General features: G+C 45.0%; 1 protein-coding gene across 1 annotated transcript; it reads left to right on the forward strand.

Moving 5' to 3' along the window:
* The first annotated feature begins 258 nt into the window (after positions 1-258).
* Gckr (glucokinase regulator) lies at positions 259-18,483 on the forward strand. Its single transcript, XM_057756002.1, is given in 17 exon segments — positions 259-318; positions 782-937; positions 1,331-1,399; positions 2,432-2,500; positions 2,863-2,936; positions 3,321-3,387; positions 3,609-3,662; positions 4,682-4,776; positions 7,701-7,806; positions 15,432-15,550; positions 15,956-16,054; positions 16,236-16,333; positions 17,053-17,129; positions 17,469-17,565; positions 18,163-18,245; positions 18,336-18,382; positions 18,384-18,483. Coding segments are annotated over 17 exon segments (1,470 nt in total).
* Positions 18,484-18,703: the final 220 nt, after the last annotated feature.

Raw genomic sequence — 18,703 nt, forward strand, 5'->3', positions numbered from 1 at the left:
AGAGCAAAGCAGAGGCTGGCAAGACAGAGGGTATGCAAAGAGGACCCTCAGGAGCTGCCGCGGAGGGCTGGGAACTAGTGACAGGAGCGGGTGTTGAAGAGAGGAGTGCAGAGGTGGTGCTCAGAGACACAGAGCCCGCAGATTAATCATCTCCACGGCTCAGATAAGACCCTGCCAGCTGGAAGCAAAGCTATTGTCACCAGAGAGGTTTGTGTGACTGCAGAGGCAGGCAGGACGGAGTGTCTGCAGTACAGGACCATGCCAGGCATGAAACGGTATCAGCATGTGATTGAGACCCCTGAGCCTGGCGAATGGGAGGTGAGGCCCTTTCTCAATTTCAGCCTTCTGCACTGATTCCTAGAACAGTTCTGATTTGGACTGGCCTCAAGCGTGGTCTTCTGCTCCTTTCCTCTTCCTCCTCTTCTCTTTTGGCTTTTAAGATAGGGAATAGCCCAAGCCGGCCTCAAACTGCTACGTATCTGAGGATAGCCTTAAACTCCTGATCCCCCTGCTGCCACTGTGCAAATACTAGAATCAAAGGCACACACCCCATGATAGACATCCTTTTCCTATCATCCCTAATAGGCTCACATCATCACATGAAGACTAAGTTCTTGGTACATGAATGGCACGCACGTGTGTGTGTGTGTGTGTGTGTGTGTGTGTGTGTGTGTGTGAAGTATGTGAATCCAAGCCAGACACTGTGCCTACTTCCACTCCCGCCTCCAGCCCAGCAAGCATAAGGCTTCCTATTCCTGACCTTGTGCCTCCTTCTCGCTAGTTGTCAAGGTATGAAGCAGCTGTGCCAATCACAGAGAAGTCCAATCCCCTGACCTGGAACTTGGACAAAGCAGATGCAGAGAAAATTGTTCAACTGCTGGGGCGGTGTGATGCTGAGATCTTCCAGGAGGAGGGGCAAATCATGCCCACCTACCTGGTGACCTACAGTCAAACCTAAGACACTGCCAAAGAGATGCTAAGCCAACCACATCTCAACTTCTACCCTCCCGGACTACGGTTTCTAATTTTGGAAATCCTGAGCCCGCTCCTCCATTCCAATCCACTGTCCTTTGTTTCTTTCCTTTTTTTCTCATCCCCCATTTTTTGTTTATTTATGTATTTATTTTGTGAGAGGGGAGGATTTATTCCATGGGGAAATGTATAGAGGCCAGAGGACAACTTTTGGGAATCAGTCTGTTCTTTCATCATGTGGGTCACAGGAACGAACTCAGATCATCAGGCTTGGCAGCAATCCCCTTACCCACAGAGCCATCGCATGCCCCCTCCTAGCTCCCATTTCTTCCTACTGATTCCTGTCCACTCTCCACAGTGACTGTACAGTGAGTCAGTTCTGACCACCATGTTGCAAGTGGCTGGAAAAGTTCAGGAGGTCTTGAAGGTACTAACTCTCCGCCTGCTTCCCATCCAGACATTGCTGTTCCCTCTAATGTCTTCTTTCTTGCATCTCCGTTTCTGATTTTTATAAATCTCAACTCTTTATTATCTTGGTCTTCCCTTTGGATGTTTGTTATTATCTTGGTCATCAATAGTAGTTACGATAATTGCTAGATGAATACTTTATCATCAGCAATACATTTTCTAATTTTGCTTTGTTTTTGGTTTTTCAAGACAGGGCTTCTCTGTGTAGCCCAGACTGTCCTGAAACTCAGAGTTTCACAGGCTGGCCTTGAACTTACAGAGCTCTGCCTGCCTCTGCCTCCCAAGGGCTGGGATTAAAGGCGTGCACCACCACCATCCAGCATACATTTTCTTTTAAAAATTATTACTATTGTTATTATTTTTTAAACGAGGATGGTTGTTTTGCCTGTATGTATGTCTGTACTACATGAGTACCTGGTGCCCATGGAAGGCCAAAGAAAGTGTTGGATCATCAGGAACTTGACCTGCCGGTGTCCGAAGGCTGCCATGTGGGTGCTGGCGATAAAACCTGGCTCCTCTGGAAGGGCAGCCAGTGTCTTAATCACTGAGCCACCTCTCCATCCCTGGCAATGCACTTTCACACTCACTCAGTGCCTGCACAGAAACCTGTGACACTGGCATTATTGTCTTTTTTTTTTCCACTTCTCTCTTCTCAGACCAGAAAACAAAGAAAGGATGCTCACAGTAGCGAGCTTGAATGTACCCAGCTAATAACAGCTGGATGTGTCTGCTTTGGTTGTTTATTTTTATTTAATTGACAAAACTGCTCTCAAGTCCCTGCTGGAATAAGAATTTTAATGAATAGCTTAGTCTGAGAGGCGAGCCAAGAGGAGTTCTTTCTCCAAATCATTGTTCTTTTTTGCTACCTCACACAGCCTATGTCCTGCTCAGTTTTATGATGAAGAGAAGATTGATGAGTTCTGTCTTCCTCTGTCATTGACAAAGGAGAAAGGAAAGATTCTTCCTGACCTGGGCCTCTTTCCTTCCTCAGGAGCCAGATGGAGGCCTGGTAGTACTGAGTGGAAGAGGAACCTCTGGCCGCATGGCGTTCCTCATGTCTGTGAGTATGCTAATTCCCTGTTTTCTCCTTTCCTTCTGGGGACATCACCCAGAACCATAAAGCTCATTAGAGGTAAGTTCTCTCTGCAGATATATTCTCTCCCCACCACCTTTCCAAAAGCTGAGCCCAGGAGCAAGTCCGGTTTCTCTGACCTCACTAGATCACCACCCTCCTCTAGCTAGCATTCCCATACCGCAGGCATCACTAATCAAGCTGCATCTTTAAGTGGCGGATTGTAAATAAGTTAGGGAGAAGTATTGGTCTAAAAAGACCATTCTGCATCCCCAGTCCTCTAGAAACTGAGACTCCACAGCGCATCCTCTCTCTCATTCCTTCTTCCTACCCTCTCTCCTCCTGGACAGGTCTCTTTTAACCACCTGATGAAAGGCCTGGGACAAAAGCCTCTTTACACATACCTCATTGCAGGCGGCGACAGGTAAGTGACCTACGCATGTGGCCCCAACTTATTTATTTATTTTAGAAACTGCATTTGAATGTAACTGTCAAAGATTATATTGAACCTACCTCAGTCTCCACCATTCTGCATTGCCTTATATCTGGTCCCTTTACAGACTTTTATTACCTACCTGGCCTTGTAGGTATTTGAGGTTTGTTTTTCCTTTGTTTTTTGTTGTTGTTGTTGTTGTTTGTTTTGTTTTTAACTCCTTGGTGTATCTACCTTGGTCTCCGTTAAACAGTAGGTACCCTTTCAATAGTAACTTTTCTCTGTTCTGTTCTCTCAGTATGCCCCTTCCTAACGAGCTATAGGGTTCTGCTTCTCGGCCAGTGCGACTGACCTTGATTGTGTCTGCGTCCTTAGGTCTGCCGTGGCCTCTCAGGAACAGACAGAAGACAGTGCCCTACACGGGATTGATGAGCTGAAGAAGGTCTGTGTTTTCCAATACTACTCAACTAGCAAGGCCCCTTTTCATAGGGTTAGAAAAACCCCAACCTCAACCAAGGCCTGGCCCCTCCTCTGGTCCTGATTTTTCTCACACAATAGATTTGTAGCCTGGTGTCCTCCCCACTCCCTGTAGCTCTAACTCACACCTCCTCCAGGAGACCCCCTGCTCCCCGTCACCCTAACTCACACCTCCTCCATTCCTAGGTGGCTGCTGGGAAGAAGAGAGTCATTGTCATAGGCATTTCTGTAGGACTCTCTGTAAGTATGCAGGCTGTTGGGGCGACTTTATGAGGAAGGGGTGGGACTAGAAAGAAAAGGAGAATGATGAGGTGGATACCAGGAAATAGAAAACCTACGCAAGGAATTTGATTTCAATTTTCACCGATTTGATCTATTTTTATGAATATGAAAAGAGAGGGAGGGAATTCTATCTCAGGATAACTGTGTATTGAGCCAAGATGGACAGACTAGTTCAGGGGTCAGCAAGCATTGCTGGCAGTCAGCATAGCCAGCTGCCTGAAATTGTGGATCGTTTTACCGGCACACAGTCTTCGTGTTTACTTAAAATTCACGGCGTCTTTTGTGCTAGGCTTAAGTAGTTGGACAGAGATCATAGGGCCCACAGAGCCTGAAGTATTTACTGTCCGAGTCTTCACAGAAGAGTCTGGCTTCTGGTTTCATCCCACCATCAGCATCAAGGGGGACTTGTTAGCTCTTAGGCTACAGAAGGGTCAGTCTGCATTTTAACAAGATTCTCAGAATGTTTTGTATGAGAAACATCAGGTTTGATTTCCTGTCAACCCCACAACAGTTTTGATTCTAAGAGTTCAGGGTGCAGAGCATTAGATCCCAGCTGTTGGACGATGACCTCAACAGGACGTTGACCTCAAGGAGGCCGTTGCCATTACAACTGTGATCAGTCATTTCCGAACTTCACCATCTGGAAGATTTCTGTGGAGGAACATAAGAAAAATGTAGCCCTAGCTGGGCGATTCTTGCTTGTAACCCCAGCACTCGGGAGGGAGGGGCGGAAGGATGATTGTGTATTCAAGGCCAGCCTGGACTATACAAGGAAATCATAGCCCAGAGAAAGGATAGTTCTGCAACTTTTGGGGTACCTATAAGGCGTATGCTTCCCCACATCAAATTTGGATTCAGCGAGTCTTGGCTGAGGCTTTAGTATTTCAAGCAAGCCTGCTGGGGCAGGTTCCTTGTGGACCTTGGGGAACATTCAGAGCCGTTCCCTTCATTGTGCCTGCCTCTCTTGCTACCATCAGGCACCCTTTGTGGCAGGCCAGATGGACTACTGCATGGATAACACAGCAGTCTTCTTGCCAGTCCTGGTTGGCTTCAATCCGGTGAGCATGGCCAGGTAAGGTTTCTGTTGGGACTGGCAAGGCTTTGGGGGAGCCTGGGGAAGGGACGTGTCAAAGGGACATGCCTCGCTGATAAAGGTACCAATCCACGTGGCTAACATAGACAAGTAGTGTGGGTTAAGATGTAGGATGTAAGAATTAGAAGGCTTAATAAGAAGCCTGGGCTACTAGGCCAGTCAGTTTATAATTAATATAAACCTCTGTGTGTTTCTTTGGGGCTGAATGGCTGTGGGATGGGGGCGGGAGAGGGGGACAGAAATCTCTGTCAATAGTCCAGACTATCATCAGCAAGAAGATGGATCTATGGTCTTGCTTGCCAAGTCTCAGAATGTAAAAGTAAATATGCGGTGATCCCTAAGCTTTTGAAGTTGTTGGCTGCTCCATTTTAAATGGTCTCTCCTGTTTCAGAAAGGGTGGAAGGCACTTACAAAATGGTGACCCATTCCTTTAATCCCAGCACTCAGGAGGCAGAAGCAGGTGCATCTCTGAGTTTGAGGCCAACCTGGACTACAGAGGGAGTTCCAGGACAGCCAGGGCTACACAGAGAAACTCTGTGTCAAAACAAACAGACAAGCAAATACCCCCCCAAAAAATAAAACACCAAAAATCAAAAGAAAAAACAAACCAAAAAAGCAAAAGCTATATAAACCACAGATTTAGAGCATGAATTGAAGAGGTAAAAAAGACAAGAGCTAGAAGGAAAAAACAGGGTTAGGAACGTGTATACCCCAAAAGTCTATGCTTCCATCTGGGGTGACCCCCAAGCATCTTTTCAGCGTAGCAGTGGGTCCCCCGTGGTCACGCACTCCCCTTTCCATCTCCTTTGTCTCAAGCTCTTTCTTTCATCCATCCAGGCACGTTTCTGCTCCTCTCTGACTGCTCATATCTGCAGCCCTGTGCTGCAGAACCACCTTCTTTGGGCTGGGGAGGGGGCGGACAAGATTTTGCTTTGTAGCCCAGGCTGTCCTATCCAAATGGCCACTTGGTCTGATCTGACACTCCATGTGACCAACCAATACAGTGCAGATGTCATTCTTTATTGATTTAAGGTAAGGCCATGACATATCTGTTTTGTTAAACCATCCTTGGTGATTGATTCCAATGCACAGCCAAGTTTGGGCAATCCTGCTGAATAAGCCATTGGATTGGATCACCTGATGGCCCTGAGGGCTTCCTGTCCATAGAGGACTGCAGTGGGAGAGCCTGGTTCTTTCTCTTCCCAGTCCCAGATTTCAGGCTTGTAGTGTGACTCGTATTAAGGTGTAAATGAGTTTGTGATACTCTTAACCCAGATCCTTTTCATGGAGGACTCTTCACCCAAAATATATCTGCAGCAGTGGGTGCTAATTTCAGGCCCTGTGACTAAGTGAAATGAAGAATTTCAAACAATGTAGGCATGGAGATCTTCCAGTTGTTCCTTAAAGTGGTGGCTCCCTGTCTTGGCTCATCTTCAGAGCTGTCACTGAAGCTTTAAAAAATACAGTTTAGGGCTCTGTGCATACCTGCTGAGGCTGAACCTCTGGGTAGGTGTGGTGTCCAGAACTGGATGTTTACTGCAAAATATAATTCTCTTTGCCCCTCATCCCGGGGTGTTGATGTTCAATGAAGTCTGGGAATCCTAATTTTTATTGCACAATGTTGGTGCTTTCTCTATTCCCTCCTTAGGTCTCCTCTCTCTAGGGTCTCTAGAAAGTGTTAGAAATGAACTTGAGGGCAGCAATAGAAGGCACTTTACACAACGGGTATGAAATAGGTGAATCTTGTCTGCCTCAGGATTCACACAGGAGAAAAATCTGTAAAATAGTTCCAGAAGGGGTTATTGTGTGCCTGCCATCCCTGTGCCAGGGAAGCAGAGGCAGGAGGATTCCTGGCTGTGCTGGCTTGTAGGTCTAGTCTAGTGAGTGACCCTGTCTCAAAAAAAAAAAAAAATAAGATGGAGCCGGGTGATGGTGGCACATACCTTTAATCCCAGCACTTGGAAGGTAGAAGCAGGTGGATCTCTGTGAATTCGAGGCCAGCCTGGTCTACAGAGCGAGTTCCAGAGCAGGCTCCAAAGCAACACGAAGTAACCCTGTCTCAAAAAAGCAAAACAAAACGAAAAAATAAGATGGAGAATAATTGGAGAAAGTAGCTAAGGTTGAACTCTGACCTCCACACACAGGTGTGTGTAGAGCCGCACACAAGTGCCTACATATACATGATCATACACCCCCCCACATCCCCACACCCCAACACACACCCCACACCACACACACACACACACACACACACACACACATACACACAATAAAAGAAACAGTTTGAAAAAGGATGGACTCTTGTCAGATGTGATAAGGTACAACCATGGATGCTGTTGTGCAGGGTGGGCTCAGTCTTTGAGGCCATGCCACATTGAGCAAATCACAAATCATCCCCCACTTCAGAAGACCCTCAGGCTTTCGAGATTCCACAGTCTGTAGCTAAGCACATAGACTGTACTAGCTCTCTTGTCTCCTTAACACATTGCTTTGTTCCTGATTAGTCACCAACAGAGGCTACAGTTAATAGTGTAACTTTATATCTCACTAGGGACCAGCATTCCTCCATCAGGTAGCAGGGGTTCACTCCTCGGGGAGATTCTAGGATGTATTTCAAAGGATGGGAAGGGTTTCAAAAGAGTCTAAGATGGAATATAAGGTGGTAGTGTTGACCCTTGACTTCTGGCTGGAACTTTAAACTTGAATGTTGGCTTCATTGCTGGAGGTATTATTAACCCAATCCTTGGTGTTCAGGGACACCCCACCCTAGATGCTCCAAATATTTCTCTGTGAAGTAGCTGACCTCTGACCCCACTCCCTCACTGAGCTGAACTGCCAGCTGAGGCCTTTCCTTCAGATCCTCACAGGCAGTCCTTCCTCTTCCGTGTTTCTCTGGACCTCAGAAATGACCCCATTGAAGACTGGAGATCAACATTCCAGCAAGTAGCAGAGCAGATGCAGAAGATGCAAGAGAAACAGGAAGCTTTTGTGCTCAATCCTGCCATTGGAGTAGGCCAGACTTTCTTTGCTCCATGCTCCTCTTCAAGCATGCAAGAATTGCTTGTCACTTGCTGGGAATCTTTGATCTTATGGCCCCTGTTCACAAATCCCCAAGGCATTTCATGTCAGCTCACATGTTTCCAATGAAGTCCTATTTTTTTTCTTAACTGAAAATGTTTTTTTAATCTTATTTCAACCCTGTTTTGTAAGATTTGTAAGCAGTAAGCACTTCTAGACTCTAGAATAGTCTAGAAGAACTAGAACAGTCTAAAAAAGCTAGAACAGGTCAGAGAGTCTAGAACGCTTTCAAAAGGGCCTTTTGCTATCTATGAATAGACAGCCTCGGCTAACTAACCGTTGTTAGGTCTCTTCTAGTCCCTTACAGATTCAAATGTCAAATATGGCTTTAAAAACCAGAATGTGGGACAGGCAGGCCCAGGCGACGGAGGCACCGGCAGGCAGGCCCAGGCGGCGGAGGCACCGGCAGGCAGGCCCGGGTGGTGGAGGCACCAGCGCGCAAGCAGGCCCGGGCGGCGGAGGCTCCAGCGCGCAGGCAGGCCCAGGCGGCGGAGGTACCAGCAGGCAGACCTAGGCGGCAGAGTCAGACAGGCAAGTCCAGGCGGCGGAGGCACGAAACAGTGAAGCCCGCACTGAGAGCAAATTGCCCCGCTACAATTAAATAAAACCCATTAGATAGCATCGATAAGAGGAGATGGGCAGACGCCAAGGCAAGAATTCACCCAACAATCTGAAAAACAACATGAAAACACCAGAACCCAATGTTTAAACCAGAAACCAACAATATTATCATAAATGATCTTACAACACAGGGACTTGAACACCCTAACAGAGGAGAAGAGGAAAAAACTGACTTTTTGAAAGCAATAGAGTCCCTTAAACAACATGTAAAAAACGCCTTCATAGAAATGGATGAGAAGTATAACAAAAAGTTTGAAGAAATGAGTAAATACGTAAATGATACCCTGGGAAGCCAAGAAAAAACGATCAAACAGGTAATGGAAACAGTCCAAGAATTGAAAACTGAAATGGAAGTAAGGAAGAAAACACAAACTGAGGCCCAGTTGGATATGGCAAATATAGGTCAACGAGCAGAGACTACAGAAACAAGCATAATCAATAGAATACAAGAGATAGAAGAAAGAATCTCAGATTCTGAAGACACCATAGAGAAAATAAACGGACTAATCAAAGAAAACACCAAAACCAACAAATTCTCATCACAAAACATTCAGGAAATATGGGACACAATAAAAAGACCAAACCTAAGAATAATAGGGATAGAAGAAGGAAAAGAGGCACAGCTCAAAGGTCCAGAAAATATTTTTAACAAAATTATGGAAGAAAACTTTCCCAACATAAAGAAAGATATTCCTTTGAATATTCAAGAAGCATACAGAACACCAAACAGACTGGATCAAAAAAAAAAAAGTCCCCTCGCCATATAATAATCAAAACACAAAATATACAGATTAAAGAAAGAATATTAAGAGCTGCAAAGGAAAAAGGCCAAGTAACTTATAAAGGTAAACCGATCAGACTTACACCTGACTTCTCTATGGAAACCATGAAAGCCAGAAGGTCCTGGATAGAGGTACTACAGAAACTAAGAGACCATGGATGCAAACCCAAACTACTATACCCAGCCAAGCTATCGTTCAATATCAATGGAGAAAACAAGACATTCCAGGATAAGAACAAATTTAAACAATACGTTGCCACAAATCCAGCCCTACAGAAAGTAATAGAAGGAAAAGCACAACCCAAGGAATCCAACATTGCCAACACTGCCTACAATAACCCAGGCATCTAGCGACCCTTCAACAGCACAACTCAAAGAAGGGAGACACACAAACTCTTCTACCAAAAGCAATAAGAATAACAGGAGTTAACAACCACTGGTCATTAATATCACTTAATATTAATGGTCTCAATTCACCTATAAAAAGGCACAGGCTAAGAGATTGGATACGAAAACAGGATCCAACAGTCTGCTGTTTGCAAGAAACTCATCTCAACCACAAAGACAGGCATCTACTCAGAGTAAAGGGTTGGGAAAAGGTTTTTCAAGCAAATGGTCCTAAGAAAAAATCAGGTGTGGCCATACTAATTTCTAACAAAACTGACTTCAAACTAAAATCAATCAGAAGAGATTGAGAGGGACACTTTATACTCATAACAGGAACAATTCAGCAGGATGAAGTCTCAATCCTGAATATCTATGCCCCTAATATAAAAGCACCCACTTATGTAAAAGAAATACTGCTAAAACTCAAGGCAGACATCAAATCACACACACTAGTAGTAGGAGACTTCAAGACACATCTCTCACCAATGGACAGGTCAATCAGACAGAAAACTAATAGAGAATTAAGAGAATTATTGGAGGTAATGAATCAAATGGATTTAACAGACATCTATAGAACACTCCACCCAAATAGGAAAGAATACACTTTCTTCTCTGCAGCTCATGGAACCTTCTCGAAAATTGACCACATGCTTGGAAACAAAGGAAACCTCCATAGATACAAAAAATATCAGTGTCCACCTGTGTCTTATCAGATCACCACGGATTAAAGTTAGAAGGCACCAACAATGCTACCCCCAGAAAGTTGACAAACTCATGGAAACTGAACAGCCAACTACTGAACCACACCTGGGTCAAGGAAGAAATTAAGAAAGAAATTAAAGTCTTCCTTGAATTTAATGAAAACAAAGAGACAACATACTCAAACCTATGGGACACTATAAAAGCAGTGCTAAGAGGAAAGTTCATAGCACTAAGTGCCCACTTAAAGAAAACGGAGAAAGCATACATTGGGGACTTAACAGCACACCTGAAAGCTCTAGAAAAAAAGAAGCAGACGGGCCCAGGAGGAGTAGAAGACTGGAAATAATCAAACTGAGGGCAGAAATCAACAAAATAGAAACACAGAAAACAGTCCAAAGAATCAATGAAACAAAAAGTTGGTTCTTGGAGAAAATCAACAAGATTGACAAACCCCTATCCAAACTAATTAAACGACAGAGAGAGAACACGCAAATAAATAAGATCAGAAATGAAAAGGGGGACATAACCACAGACACAGAGGAAATTCAGAGAATCATTAGATCTTACTACAAAAGCCTGTATGCCACAAAACTGGAGAATGCAAAAGAAATGGACACTTTTTTAGATAAGTACCATATACCAAACCTAAACCAAGACCAGGTGAACGATCTAAATAGACCTGTTAGTCGCAAAGAATTAGAAACAGTTATCAAAAATCTCCCTTCCAAAAAAAGCCCAGGACCAAATGGTTTCAATGCAGAATTCTACCAGAACTTCCAAGAAGAGCTAATACCTATACTCCTTAATGTATTTCACAATATAGAAACAGAAGAGTCATTGCCAAATTCCTTTTATGAAGTTACAGTTAACCTGATACCAAAACCACACAAAGACCCAACCAAGAAAGAGAATTAAAGGCCTATCTCACTCATGAACATCGACGCAAAAATTCTCAATAAAATACTGGCAAACCGAATCCAAGAACACATTAGAAAAGTTATCCATTATGATCAAGTAGGCTTCATTCCAGAGATGCAGGGCTGGTTCAACATACGCAAATCTATCAATGTAATCAACCATATAAATAAACTGAAAGAAAAAAACCATATGATCATTTCATTAGATGCTGAAAAAGCATTCGACAAAATTCAACACCCCTTTATGATAAAGGTCTTGGAGAGATTAGGGATACAAGGGTCGTACCTAAATATAATAAAAGCTATTTACAGCAAGCCAACAGCTAACATTAAATTAAATGGAGAAAAACTCAAAGCCATCCCACTAAAATCAGGAACACGACAAGGATGTCCACTCTCTCCATACCTCTTCAATATAGTGCTTGAAGTTCTAGCAATAGCAATAAGACAACATAAGGGGATCAAGGGGATCCATATTGGAAAGGAAGAAGTTAAGCTTTCGTTATTTGCAGATGATATGATAGTATACATAAGCGACCCCAAAAACTCTACCAAAGAACTCCTACAGCTGATAAACACCTTTGGTAATGTGGCAGGTTACAAAATCAACTCCAAAAAATCAGTTGCCTTCCTATACACTAAGGATAAGGAAGCAGAGGGAAATCAGAGAAGCATCACCTTTCACGATAGCCACAAATAGCATAAAATATCTTGGGGTAACTCTGACCAAGGAAGTGAAAGATCTATTTGGCAAGAACTTTAAGACTTTGAAGAAAGAAATTGAAGAGCACACCAGAAAATGGAAGGATCTCCCTTGCTCTTGGATTGGGAGGATCAACATAGTAAAAATGGCAATTCTACCAAAAGCAATCTATAGATTCAACGCAATCCCCATCAAAATCCCATCAAAATTCTTCACAGATCTGGAGAAGACAATAATCAACTTTATATGGAAAAACAAAAAACCCAGGATAGCCAAAACAATCTTATACAATAAAGGACTGTCTGGAGGCATTACCATCCCTGACTTCAAACTCTATTACAGAGCTACAGTATTGAAAACAGCTTGGTATTGGCATAAAAACAGAGAAGTCGACCAATGGAATCGAATAGAAGACCCTGACTTTAGCCCACAAACCTATGAACACCTGATTTTCGATAAAGGAGCTAAAAGTATACAATGGAAAAAAGAGAGCATCTTCAACAAATTGTGCTGGCAAAACTGGATGTCAATCTGTAGAAGAATGAAAATAGATCCATATCTATCACCATGCACAAAACTCAAGTCCAAATGGATTAAAGACCTCAATATCAGTCCAAACACACTGAACCTGATAGAAGAGAAAGTGGGAAGTACTCTACAACACATGGGCACAGGAGAACACTTCCTACCTATAACCCCAGCAGCACAAACACTAAGGACATCATTGAATAAATGGGACCTCCTGAGACTGAGAAGCTTCTGTAAAGCAAAGGACACTGTCACTAAGACAGAAAGGCAACCCACTGACTGGGAGAAGATCTTCACCAACCCCACAACTGACAAAGGTCTGATATCCAAAATATACAAAGAACTCAAGAAATTAGACCATAAAAGGTTAATCAATCCAATTATAAAATGGGGCACTGAGCTGAACAGAGACTTTTCAACAGAAGAAGTTCAAATGGCCAAAAGACACTTAAGATCGTGCTCAACTTCCTTAGCAATCAGGGAAATGCAAATCAAGACAACATTAAGATACCATCTTACACCTGTCAGAATGGCTAAAATCAAAAACACCAATGATAGCCTTTGCTGGAGAGGTTGTGGAGAAAGGGGCACACTCATCCATTGCTGGTGGGAATGCAAACTTGTGCAACCACTTTGGAAAGCAGTGTGGCGGATTCTCAGGAAAGTCAGGTTCAACCTACCTCTCGACCCAGCAATACCACTATTGGGAATATACCCAAGAGATGCCCTAACATACAACAAAAGTATATGCTCAACTATGTTCATAGCAGCATTGTTTGTAATAGCCAGAACCTGGAAACAACCTAGATGCCCTTCAATGGAAGAATGAATGAAGAAAGTATGGAATATATACATAGTAGAGTACTACTCAGCAGTAAAAAACAATGACTTCTTGAATTTTGCATACAAATGGATGGAAATTGAAAACACTATCCTGAGTGAGTTAAGCCAGACCCAAAAAGAGGAACATGGGATGTACTCACTCATATTTGGTTTCTAGCCATAAATAAAGGACATTGAGACTATAATTCGTGATTCTAGAGAAGCTAAATAAGAAGGTGAACCCAAAGAAAAACATATAGGCATCCTCCTGAACAGTAACCTTCATCAGGCGATGAAAGGAGACAGATACAAGGACCCACATTGGAGCACCAGACTGAAGTCTCACGATCCAAAGGAGGAGCAGAAGAAGAGAGAGCACGAGCAAGGAACTCAGGACCACGAGGGGTGCACCCACACACTGAGACAATGGGGATGTTCTATCGGGAACTCACCAAGGCCAGCTGGCCGGGGACTGAAAAAGCATGGGACAAAACCGGACTCACTGAACATAGCAGACAATGAGGACTACTGAGAACTGAAGAACAATGGCAATGGGTTTTTGATCCTATTGCACGTAATGGCTTTGTGGGAGCCTAGGTAGTTTGGATGCTCACCTTAATAGACCTGGATGGACGTGGGTGGTCCTTGGACCTCCCACAGGGCAGGGAAACCTGCTTGCTCTTTGGGCTGAGGAGGGAGGAAGACTTGATTGGGAGAGGGGGGGGAAATGGGAGGTGGTGGCAGGGAAGAGGCAGAAATCTTTAATAATTAAATTAATTAATTAATAAAAAAATAAAATAAAATAAATAAAAACCGGAATGTGATTTTATTCATTTTGGGGGGTGGTGTTTTTTGGTTTTGGTTTTTTGGCAGAAGTGGCTTCTCTGTGTAGTTAAAGCTGTTCCAGAACTTGCTCTATAGGCCAGAGATTCACCTGCCTCTGCCTCCTGAGTGCTGGAATTAAAGGTGTGCGCCACCACTGCCTGACTCTCTACTTCTTCCTTAACCAAACTTTTTGCTTCCTACCTCCCTTTGCCAGTAGTGGGCACATCTGAGCCCTTCCCCTTGATCTTCATGTGAGATAGGAAGGGAAATTCCATGGTGTATGTAGTTTGTTCTTGTCCCACATCTCATGTCTCATCCTGACTCTACCAGCTGGTTTCTGGCTTGTTTGTTTCTTCAGAGCTTTATTTTTAAAATTATTTTTTAGGTATGCCTCTCTCTCTCTCTCTCTCTCTCTCTCTCTCTCTGTGTGTGTGTGTGTGTGTGTGTGTGTGTGTGCGTGCGTGCGTGCGTGCGTGCAGGTGACCATGGAGGCCAGAAGAGGGTATTAGTACCACGAAGCTGAGTTACAGGCAGCTGTGAGCTTTCCAGTTGTAGGTACTGGGAACTGAACTCTGGTCTTCTGCAAGATCAGTGAGCACTGTTAAGCCCTGAGCTATCTCTCCAGCCCTTAGTCTTCTATTTTAATCACTGGTCATGTCATTTTCTTTGCTGCAGTCTTTGTGAGGTCTATGTTATAAATCTGTACCACCGAGTGTGTGTTCCACGTGTCTGTCCAGAGCATGGGAAATCTGATACTAAGGAATGGCAGACTACCATAAAACATGGTGGGGAAGGTTCTCAGAAATAAAAATACTCTCTGGCTGGGCAGTGGTGGCTCACACATGTAATCCCAGCACTCAGGAGGCAGAAATAGAGGGACTCTGAGTTTGAGGCCAGCCTGGTCTATAAAGAGTTCTAGGACAGTGAAGTCTATTACACAGAGAAACCCTGTCTTGAAAAAAGAAAGAAAGAAAGAAAACAAAAGAAAAACAATGAAAAGTGTTCTCTGAAAACCCTTGACCCAACTGACAAGAGACAGCACCCATCCTTATAAACACAGTCAAGGCCACCAGGAAAAGATGCGCTCATGGCTCACTAATCAGAGTGAGTGTCTAATAGGGACCCCCAAACACGCTCGTGCCCAGGTATCACCAACCACACTCCACCTGAAGGATCACCAACACCTCTCCGTGCTCATTGGGTCATGAACTGGAGAACTGGTAAGCTCCTGGGTTGTTCTTTCTCCCAGCTGGTATCATTGCCTCCTTAGCCCGAGGGGCTCAGTGGTTCTTCCCGGATGAAAGGCAGGAGCGCCACCAAGATTCTGCTGGAAACCCTGCTGCTAGCAGCCCATAGGACTGTGGACCAGGGTGTTGTGGCCTCTCAAAGGTATAGAGGAAGCAGACAAGCTGGGCATCAGATCCACACCATGGTGACACAGGGGAAGAGATGGGAGGTCCTAGCTCCTAAGACTCACATAGGCTAGAACCCAGCCTGCTGTGACTTCCTTTCCTTACCAGAGTCTCTGGCCCAGCTTCTAGAATGCTCAAGTCCACCCTCCTCTTGGCTTTTGTTTTTCCCACTGCAGCCCTTTTTTAAAAATAGAATCCTTTCTGCTCTTATTAACGGGGATCTTTCTCCCTCCTCCTTCCCCTGCTTTCCTCCAGAATGGACTAGCAAAACCTTTTAAAAAATGGGAATTGTGACATCTCCTAGGTGTGGGTAGGAGTACCTAGCTCTTTTTTGGGGGGGGGGCACCATGCCCTTCTCGGGAGCTAGTGAATTTTCTTCCAGATGCCTTCTGGACATCCTGAGGACATTTGAGCAGGCTCATCAGGTGACCTACAGTCAAAGTTCCAAAGTTGCCACCCTGATGAAACAAGTCAGCACCAGGTATATGACTGTGTGTTCGCAGAGGGCATCCTGAAAGTAGGGGATACTTTGTGAGATGTGTTAACGTGGCAAGGGTGATGGGTCCGCACGTTGGAAGGTCTTGGGCGTGTTTACTCTCGTGTTATTCTGCGGCCTCTTTTCACAGTGGTCATTTGTGTCCTGGCCTCTGACTCATTCTCAGCCTGGAGAAGAAAGGCCGAGTGTACTTAGTTGGCTGGCAGACCCTTGGCATCATCGCCATCATGGATGGGGTAAAATGCATTCACACCTTTGGTGCTGGTAGGCCCTAGTCCTGATGCTCTCCCAGCCCATTGGGATACATTAGCAAAACATTTTCCTGTTGAAGATGGGAGCGGCGGGGCTGTGTCCCACCACCCGGCTAGCTTTACCCAAAATAATTACATGGAAACTGTATTCTTTTAAACACTGCCTGGCCCATTAGTTTTAGCCTCTTATTGGCTAGCTCTTACATATTGATCTATCCCATTTCTAATATTCTGTGTAGCACCACGAGCTGGCTTACCAGGAAAGATCTTAACCTGCGTCTGTCTGGAGTGGGAGAATCATGGCGACTCACTGACTCAGCTTCTTTCTCCCAGTATTCTGTTCTGTTTACTCCACCCACCTAAGGGTTGGCCTATCAAATGGGCCTAGGCAGTTTCTTTATTAATTAACCAATGAAAGCAACAGATTAATACAAGACCCACCTCCATCATTTTCCCTCAACCCCCGCCCCCACCAATGTTCTCCAGTGCCCGCCCATTCTGCCCTACATAAAGAGGCATTTCGGTCAAATGCTTTCATCACTTGAAGCCCCAAATGCCACCTCGGTCCTTGATCTCTCAGGTCCCACCCCAGTGCTTTAATTGTAGCTTCCCACACAGGTTACTACCGCTCACCCCACATCCCACTTCCTGACCCCATGACAGCCCTTGGATTAGAACCTTTCTATCCTCCAAAGCCCACCATCCTTTTCTCTCTCATCTTAAATTTCCCAGATTTCCAAGATGTCCGTGGCTTTCTCATGGATGACCACAATGACATGTTTAACCAGAAGGCAGAGCTCACTAACCAGGTTCGAAAAGGACAGGACTTGGGAAGCTGTAGAACTCACGGGTGTGCAGAGGGCAGTAGAGGGGTGGGGTCTGGGATGGAGGGAGGACGAGGGGGTAAACAGCCTGGAGCCTCAAAGCGCTGTGGTATGGAAGGCTCTGGATTTACCCTCGAAAACTCAGCTTTAGTCTACTGACCTGCTACGTCACCTTTGGTAAAATGCTACCATTTTGAACACTGGTTCTTTTCAAGTGAAGTCCAAAGGACTGTAATAGATGTCCCCCAAGGTCCCCTAAGGTCTTCAAGTCTGTGCTCTTGAGCTTCCTTCTGGGAGGAGCTCCCCTATCTTCTTCTGCCCCAGGGTCCCCAGTTCACTTTCTCCCAGGAGGACTTCCTGACTGCCCTTCTGCCATCCCTTGTGGAAACTGACACTGTGGTCTTCATTTTCACCCTGGATGGTGAGCGGGAAGATGGGACCAGTGGCGCTGAAAGCAGCAGCGGTTTAGAGGGGCTGCCACTTCGAGTCTCAGGGTGCCTTGTCAGAGGAAGGGTGTCTTAGTTAGGGTTGCTGTTGTGATAAACACCATGACCAAAATCAGCAGCCTGGATAGGGAAGGTTTTTTGTTTGTTTTTTTAGCCTTACAGTTTATAAGTCTATCACTGAGGGAAGTCAGGGCAGGATCCTACAGACAAGACCCAGAGCAGAATCCGTGGATGAATGCTACTTACTGTCTGCTCCTCATGACTTGCCCAGCCTGCTTTCTTATTGCCCTCAAGACCACCAGCGCAGGGATAGCACCATCCATAGTGAGCTGGGCCCACCAATAATCAATCAAGAAAATGTGCTACAGGCTTGCCCACCGGCCATTCTGGTGGGGGTATTTTCTCCATAGAAGTTCCCTTTTCCCCAAATGATTCCGGCTTGGGTCAAGTTGACATAAAGAGAGGGGCAGAGGGAGTGTCCTGACAGGACCCCAGGGTGGCAGGGAGAACAGAGTCATAGCTCATGCGTCATAGGTCATCCTTTTAACTCGGATGCCTCCTGTCCCATCCAGATAACCTCACAGAGGTCCAGGCATTGGTGGAGCAGGTGAGAGAGAAGGCCATGAACATCCAGGCCCTGGGGCAGTCCTTGCCAGTGAGTGTCCAGCAATGGGGAGAAGATCTGGGTGTGATACAGCCTAGGCCTTCTGGAACACAGCACCCCCATTTATCTCTTTCTCCTCAGGCCCCTCTAAAGAGGCTCTTCCCCTCCATTATCAGCATTACATGGCCACTTCTTTGAATATGAAGGAAGCTACATCCAGGTAGGCAGAGATAAGAAGGCAATGCCTGCTGGAGAGGAGCCTTCACCCTCCAAAAGACCCCAAAGCTAGATGGGAAAAAGCCTAAATATCTGTTTATCTTCTTTCCTCCCCAAGCTGGGAAAATTCTCAAATTATCAGGTCTCTAAACAGAGTTGCCAAGGCAACAGGGTTCATTTCTTTCTGGGAGCACACCGAAAGGACGAGACAGGCCACCAATCACCACACGCTCATTTGTTCTCTGGGATGGGTTAATTGCTGATACTGAAGTCGTTATCACCACCCTAAAGCG

This window comes from Chionomys nivalis, chromosome 23 (genome assembly GCF_950005125.1).
Source record: "Chionomys nivalis chromosome 23, mChiNiv1.1, whole genome shotgun sequence".
In the NCBI taxonomy this organism is placed as follows: domain Eukaryota; kingdom Metazoa; phylum Chordata; class Mammalia; order Rodentia; family Cricetidae; genus Chionomys; species Chionomys nivalis.